General features: G+C 45.2%; 1 protein-coding gene and 1 long non-coding RNA gene across 3 annotated transcripts in view; one reads left to right on the top strand and one right to left on the bottom strand.

The window, feature by feature from the left end:
* Positions 1-5692: 5692 nt before the first annotated feature.
* On the bottom strand, positions 5693-7027 carry LOC133212981 (uncharacterized). Its single transcript, XR_009725670.1, has 2 exons — positions 6832-7027; positions 5693-5973 (listed from the first exon to the last, which is right to left on the bottom strand). It is a non-coding gene; the product is annotated as an uncharacterized LOC133212981 (long non-coding RNA).
* The window catches only part of ASXL3 (ASXL transcriptional regulator 3), a 130693-nt gene continuing 129590 nt past the window's right edge, over positions 6735-7837 (top strand). Inside the window, exon 1 of one of the 2 annotated variants that reach the window (XM_061354890.1) lies at positions 6735-6853. In XM_061354890.1, the coding sequence (XP_061210874.1) occupies positions 6800-6853 (54 nt within the window). In that variant the 5' untranslated portion in view covers positions 6735-6799. The remainder of the gene's footprint in view (positions 6854-7837) is intronic. The other variant, XM_061354891.1, reaches the window with a different exon arrangement.

The following is a 7837-nucleotide window of genomic DNA, read 5'->3' as shown; positions in this document are numbered from 1 at the left end:
TCCTGAACCTAGCAACATTTAACTCAGTGTGTGTAACTCTCCAGGCATTACTTCAGGAAATGATTTATGTGATTACATGATATGTTACTCCTTACATTTGTAATTAGTCCACTCAGAAGGTCTTCCAAGGTTTTTGGGTTGTTGTTTTTTTTTTCCACATTAGCTGTGAAGTCTCTTTCAAAATGCTCCTTAACATTCTAGTTCTTCATCAGCTTTAAGGAAACTTGATAACCTTTTATGTATATTCCCAAGGAAAAAAAAAAAAAAAAAAAAAAAAAGAACATTGTAAGAAGTTAAATGGTACCAATTCTTACAGCTTTCATTCTTGGCTGAAAACAGACAAGAAAGTGATTATAGCAGCAGATGTCATACAATGCAAATGCTCCGTTTGGTCATTTTATGATGCCATCTATCACAGAAAGATAGCTGGATAGCTAGAGTAACTGCCCAAAGGGGCTGTAATGTCAGTCATTCATGGAGAAAAACATTGTAAGGGGTAGGCTGTAATGGTACTGCATGAGTCACTTGTTTTAATTGTGGTAAGTGATTCTAGTGTTAAGCTTCAGTTCTTCATAATGAGTTCTGGCCAGCAGTACTTGTTCTGTAATTGCTGGTTTGTTGTGACAACTTCAGACACATCATGAACATGATGTATGAATTTTTGCTTTTAATTCCTCTGTGACACCTTCACAATTCATAGAATCACAGAATGATGGAATGGTTTGGGTTAGAAAGGACCTTAAACCTCATCCAGTTCCAACCCCCTGCCAGGGGCAGGGACACCTTCCAGTAGACCAGGTTGCTCAAAGCCCCATCCAACCTGGCCCTTGAACACTGCCAGGGATGGGGCAGCCACATCTTCTCTGGGCAACCTGTTCTAGTCAAGCTCACAGTGAAGAACGTCTTCCTTATATCTAATCTAAATCTACCCTCTTCTACTCTAAAGCCATTCCCTGTTGTTCTGTCACTACAGGCCCTTGTAAAAAGTCCCTCTCCAAATTTGTCATAGGCCCCCTTTAGGTATTGGAAGGATGCTATAAAGTCTCCCTGGAGCCTTCTCATCTCCAGGCTGAACAAGCCCAGCTCTCAGCCTGTCTTCACGGCAGAGGTGCTCCAGCCCCTGATCATCTTCATAGCATTCCCCTGGAGTCACTGCAGGAGGTCCAAGTCCCTCATGTGTTGAGGGCCCCAGAGCTGAACACAGCACTCCAGATGGGGCCTCATAAGAGCAGAGGAGAGGAGAAGAATCACCTTCCTTGACCTGCTGGTCACATTTTAAAATTCCCTAAAATTCCATATAATGTGAAGTGACATTTCATTACATATCTATCTTGTGGGTGAAGTTCATTCTGTAGGCTGAAATGTGGTATTGGAATAGCATCCATGCATTTGGAATTCCTGAATCACCTTCTAGACAGGAAGATATGTTCTTTCTGTTAAATCAGACAGTACAAGCAAACAACTTTAAATATTTCTCCTGTAATTGTAGCAAACATATTTATAATCTATACAGCAACTTCCATGTGATCAGGTAGATAAGCATCTAAAAAAGTGCAGATGAGATAAACTGTGAGCTGCTGTGGTTTTGGTTTGACTAAACTGTGTCATGTACAAATGAAAGTAATCTTGCTAGCCATCTGCAGACAGTTCCTGCTCCTCTGAGTCTTCCTGTCGTTAACACAACTGCCAAGAGGTGTGATCTGTAAGCAGTTGGAGTGTAATACCTCAGAGACAGGTTCCCTACTCTTCTGTAGTATATGCACAATGAAATGTTTTCCTTCCAACAGTTTTACAGTATCTTATAAACTAACTGTTTGGGATTGAAACACAATGGTCTCCTCATAGAGACTGTCCTATGGATTTGGGGAAAAGTGGCTCCATATTCCTATCATGAAAAAGTGATGGCCAGCATGGTTAAGGGAGTGCTGCCTGGATGTATCTTGACTCCAATGCAACTGCTTGGTAAGCTCTCCACACTGGGGGTACCACCCAAGATCTTTCCAACAGCTGTTGGGAAGGCAGAGTGGACCTCAGTCAGCTGCAATCAGGTTTATTAGATCAACTGCAGTGCCATAATAAAGACCTGAGGGTTTATCTGGCTTCCAGAAGGCTGGGAGGGAGTAAAGGAAGTAGCCTTGCATCTACAGCATTTGACCATTCCTGTTCTGAGACAAAAGTAATGACAATTGTGGTGAACACTGAAGTCAAAGCTTTCATTGTCTGAAAATTTGCTGTGTTGGGTAAATTTTAGATTTTACAATGTATTGTTTGAAAATTTGCTATGTTGGGTAAATTTTAGATTTTACAATGTATTGTTCTTAATAGCTCTGCAAGCATTGCATAGGAAGGAATAGACAATGTACATTTTGGTTTGAGCCCTGAAAAATATGTTTGTAATTATTTTTATTTTTTTTTCTGGGAAGGGTGAGCTCTTCTACACGTTCTATGACCTTTTCTGACCCCAGTGGAGAGATAACCTGCTCAAGAAAGACTACTCTCTGCATCTGATTCGGTATTTAGCAAAACTCAGCTTCAGCCCTCCTGTATTGACATGTTGAAATACAGCCTGTAGGGTTTTTCTTTTCTGCCAGCTTCAGGAGTTTTTCCAAATACACTAACATCATCCAGATAATACTAGATTCCAGGCTTGTTATTAAGAATTATTAGCATATTTGAAAAGCTCTGGGTGTTGATTCAGGTCCATATGGCTTACGATCAAAAGAGAAAAGTTCCATTATGTGTAATAAATGCTGCAAAACTCAAGCTGTCTGGACACTTGGCAATATGCATTCTTTAAGTCAAGAGTAGAAAACATATTCTGTAACAATGACATCAGTATCTGTAAATGGTTAACTGTCAATCTCAATGGCTTTGTCTGGCTTCCCTAAGTCTACACAAAACCAAGTATTCTGGTTTGCATTTTGTCAACAGTGTGCTGAAACTAATTCAGAAAACACAGTGTTTCCATCAGTACAATTCTGGGCTTTTTTTTTTTTTTTAATTATCTTGTAACAGCATCTCTCATTCAGTTGTAGAGAATATAATCTTCATTGCAAAACCTGGCACTTTAGATCAAATTGTCATGCTATGAGTAAACATTTCCACATAATAGCTGATACTATTTATTTTGTAAGAGCTGAAACTGGAGTTTGTATTGCAGTGGGGTTTTGTTATATTGAAGCAATCCACATAAATACACACACACACACACTTGCGTATGTAGTGCAGTTCTCAGATTTCTGCTTAAAGGGATTACACAAAAAAGCCAAAAACCAAACAAACAAACAAACTAAAAAAAAACAAACAACAACAACAAAACAAACAAACAAAAAACCAACCCAAAACCCCTGACAGTATGTATCAAAAGTGACTTTTCTATGCAGGAAACAAGAACAGTGCTTTTCATGTAGCTTACTGTATAACATCAAGTGTTAAACTTCTGTAGCATTGCAGTCAAATGCATTCAGAGTACTGAAGCTCAGAAAACAGTGTCCAGTGTTATTTTAGTAACATATGACTATTATGATGCAAGAAAAATTCATCCCTAATAAATAACTGCTTTCATCCATGGTGAAAACTGTACATTTGGCACTGTAATGCCACATAAATATTGCTTAGGTAGAAATTCATTATATGTTTTAATATAACATCTTGCTGCAGTATTTACAGGTTATCCAATATGGATTACAAAGTGCTGTGGAGGCAGCAGTAGTATATTTACACACACATATGCACACACATACATGTGTTACGTATGCTGTAGTATGCATCATTCTAGTGGCTGCAGTTTGAATGCAGTTCACCATTTCTCAGTTTTCATATTGCCAATTCAGTTAGAGAAGCAATGGGTACAATCTCTTGCAGTGTCAGGTCCAATTCACGAGGTAAGTACTATCTATAATCAATAGGAAAAGCTTTCTTCCATAAGCTAAACTTGACCTTTTCCTACTGTGCCTCTAGACTTGCACCTGATTTTTAACTCCCTTAAAGTAGCAGTGTGATGTTCTGTTGAGTCACTTGGTTTCTGTGTGTGCTGGCAGTACTTATTGGATTCAGCCATGACATTAATTGCAGTAAGAAATACCTAATTTCAGGAACATATTCTTCTTCTTTTTTTTTTTTTTTTTTTTTCCACCATGAAAGCATGGAGAATGCACACCATCTCCCTGTGGCTTTCTTTTGGTTTGCCTTCTGCAGGAAAGCCAGTACCATTAACTGTAGGTATAGGTTTTCCAACCCTTTGCAAGTCAACAGAAGGAACCTGGGAGCACCTGAACTTCATAGGAATTATGGAAGAGAATTAAATGACAGCACAGACACTCCACTAGGTGAATGGAAAGAATGTAATAATAAAAAGATTATTCTAGGCTGAGATTTCTATTTCATAGAAATACCAAATGAGAGTCTCATACTGACTGCAACAGGCAATACTAGAAACCAACCAAACCAACAACAATAAGAAAAATAAAATCACAAAGTCAGATTATCTTACAAAGTCCTGGAATTTCTTTTACCTGACAAATGTCCTCCCTCTGTCCAGCATCAGTGCCACAACATCAGAGCTCTCCTGAGTAATGGAAGTTCAGTTCATGTTATGTACATGAAGCAACTGGATCATTATCTACCCATGAACGTATGGGGAACTGATGCAGAACATTTTTCAGTATTAAACTAGCCACTTATGATGGGAGTTACTGACAAATCTGCCTACGCTTTTGTGTTCTGTTGTCCCTCCAATACTGAAAACAATGAAGGTGTGTCAAAGGCAGTATTAATGAGATACTTAATTACTGCAGATGTAGGCTTTTAGCTTGGGGTGTGAGATGTGAATGAAGCCTGTATAGTGGAGGACTAGACAGTTACTAAAGGTGAGGAAGTGCAAAAGGGAGAAAAAGGCAGTAGGAGATAAGAGACAGAAAACAAAGTCAAAGAAACACAGACAAATAAGTAATACTAGTACCAATCATTTCTTTTCCGAATGTTAAGGTGACAAAGATGGCATGCAGCAAGTCACAAACAAATATATAGCTGCTTTAACAACTGGATGATTGTAAAAATTTTTACACAACCTAACTCTTTTGAATTGAAAACATTTCAACTGCAACAACATATTTTCTCAAGACAATTTTCAAGGCATACTCAAACCCTCTACTCAAAACTATATACTCTGGAATCAAAACTAAATTTAGAAGCAGCTGTTTTAACATAATTTTGTTTCATTCTTGTCTTTATTTAAAGGGGAAATGACTTAGGAAATCTGGAAAGATGTCATGGTGAAGAACTATCTTCCATGTACCATTTCCAATGGGAACAGAACAGTGAGGAGGAAGAGCGCAATGAGGCTGCAGCAGTAACACTCTACACCATGTGAGCACTCAAGACTGTTTTAGGAATACTATCAAGTCACCACTTTTGCTTCCTTTGGGGCAGCCTGGTCCTTTTCTAGATAAAACAGCCTGTGCATTGTGGTTGCTGGGAGTGATTTCTTTTTTTTTTTTTTTTTTTTTCCACCCCATTAAATCGTACCTTTGTGGGCAAGTAAGGTTTAAGTTACAAAAGGCATAGCAGCAAGGCAGAACAGGGGTGCTGCTGGGAGAGGGAAGAAGGAGGCAGCAGGGGCTGAACAGATGGATACACAAAAGCCTGAATAATTTGTAACTCGTTTCAGTCTGAACAACGAATGCCAAACATATTTCAATAGCATTGCAAATATACTTTAATATTTGGGGGAGAGGAAGAAACTGGGGAAGAACCCACAACATCCTGCCACTCAGGAAGGTGTGCTAAATCTTCTCATTAACATTTCGTGTGTATCTTAATCCGAGGTCATCCAAGAAGAGAACACGTCCCTCGTCAGTTTTACGAGCGCAGCATATCAACTCCTTTGTTTACACTGGCACACGAAGATGTTCTTTCCTGCTCCAGCAACAGAAGGAGCCGAAACCCTAACGTGAGATCTCTCCGAGCCGGCACCTCTTCGGCCAGCGGTCGGTCTGCCAGACTTCGGCACGTCGCTCCCAGCGAAGCAAGGAGGGAACCGCCGAGGCGACAGGCACGACACCGGCCCCACGGCACCTCGCTCATCGCGGCACAGCACGGGCAGGCCCCGCCGAGCCCGCGGGCTGCCCCAGCCGTAAGTAAAGGGTTTCGGCGTGAAACAGGGAGAACGGCGGGAGACTGGGGTCGAGTAAGGGCCCGACACCGGCCACGACCGCCACCGATAAACACCCGCCCCGCCCCGCCAGCGCCCTCAGCGCCGCGTCCCCGGGGAGCCGCCCCCCCGCCTGCCGCGCAGCACCACGGGAGCTGTAGTCCAGCACACCGATCCCCTCCCTGAGCTCCCCCCGCCCGCCGCCGCCCCCCGGCCCGGGGCAGAGCGGCGCCGCGGCCACTCTCGCGAGGCTTGGCGTCGGGAGATCTGTCGGGCGGGCTGCTCCGCCACGGGGATGTTTGGTGCGGGCGCCATTCCCCCGCGTGACGTCATAGTGCATTGTTGTGAGCGTAGCGGAGCATCCCTCAAGCTGTCAGCTGTGCCGCCGCCGCTGCGGGGAGCCGAGCCGGCCCGGCCCCCTCTCCCCTCCTCCTCCTTCTCCTCCTCCTCCTCCTCTTCTCCCGCCCCTCCCGCCCCGGGGGCTCCAGCGCTCGGTGTCACCGTATCATTGTCCGTGCGGAACCCCTCCGGGCCACCCCCTCCCGCCCGTCAGTTTCCCCGGTCCGCCTTCTCCCCGCTCCCCTCCCTCCCTCTCTCCCTCCCACCCCCCCCTCCACCCCCCCCGAACCACCTCAATGAGATGCAAACATGAAAGACAAGAGGAAGAAGAAGGACCGCACCTGGGCCGAGGCTGCCCGCCTGGTAGGTGCCGCGGCAGCATTGTGTGTGTGTGTGTAAGTGAGTGAGTGTGTGTGTGAGTGAATGTGCGTGCGCCGCCAGCCCGGCGCGCTGCCCGCCGCTTTGTTGCCGGCGACTGGGGCCGCTGGGGCGAGCGTGCGTTTGAGGGAAGGAGGGAGGAGAGAGAGAACGAGAGAGAGTGTGCGTCTGTGTGTGTGTGCGCGAGAGGGAACTCTGTGAGAGGGAGAATGAGGGGAGAGAGCGTGTGTGTGTGTGTGTGTGTGTGTGTGTATGTGTGTATGTGAGGGAGCGCGGAGGAGTGCGTGTATAAGGGAGTGCCCCTGAGTGTGAGGGAGCGCCTGTGCGGGAGCGGGTGTGCGGGCTCGGCGGAGCTCGTGCGAGTTCGTGTGTGTGTGTGTGTGTGTGTGTGTGTGTGTGAGTGAGTGTGAGTGAGTGTGAGTGAGTGTGAGTGAAAGGAGAGGCTGGGGTGCCCCGGGGTGAGGGTGCGAGCCCGTGTGTGGTGTTGGTGAGAGGGTCCCCCCCCTCGCCCCAGCAGTGCCGGGGCAGCCCGCTCGCAGTGCCGGTAAGCCCGGGCTGGCGGTACCGGCAGCCCTCAGCCCCGCTCCCGTCCCCGCCTGGAGAGAAGAAATAGCTACGTCCCTTCCGCGGTGTATGTGTGAGGAAATGCCTATATTCTTTTCTTCTTTTGCATGACTGTCTGTAGATAGCCAGGGGTTGTTTCTATCTCTCCAAGTTCACGCATCAGATATCCCACGAAATCCCTCCTTTTAATGCTAGGGAAAAGTGAGATATCCGCGAATTGCCTTTTATCATCCCTTGAGTGAGGACTTTAGAGAGAACTTTGTCCTGCGATTTCCCTTCACCCCCTCTGCTTCCTCCACTGTGCAGGGAAATATCCAGGGCAGTCAGACCCACTTCTGGAAAGGCTCCGTGGCTCTGGAGACCTAGCCCATTCCCACTTCATTAAGAAACTGTCTCCTTTACACT

The sequence above is a fragment of the Neopsephotus bourkii genome, unplaced genomic scaffold (genome assembly GCF_033783945.1).
Source record: "Neopsephotus bourkii isolate Nb327-2 ecotype Australia unplaced genomic scaffold, CSIRO-AGI_Nbou_v1 NB_753, whole genome shotgun sequence".
NCBI classification, from domain to species: domain Eukaryota; kingdom Metazoa; phylum Chordata; class Aves; order Psittaciformes; family Psittacidae; genus Neopsephotus; species Neopsephotus bourkii.
This window is presented reverse-complemented; position numbering and strand designations above follow the sequence as displayed.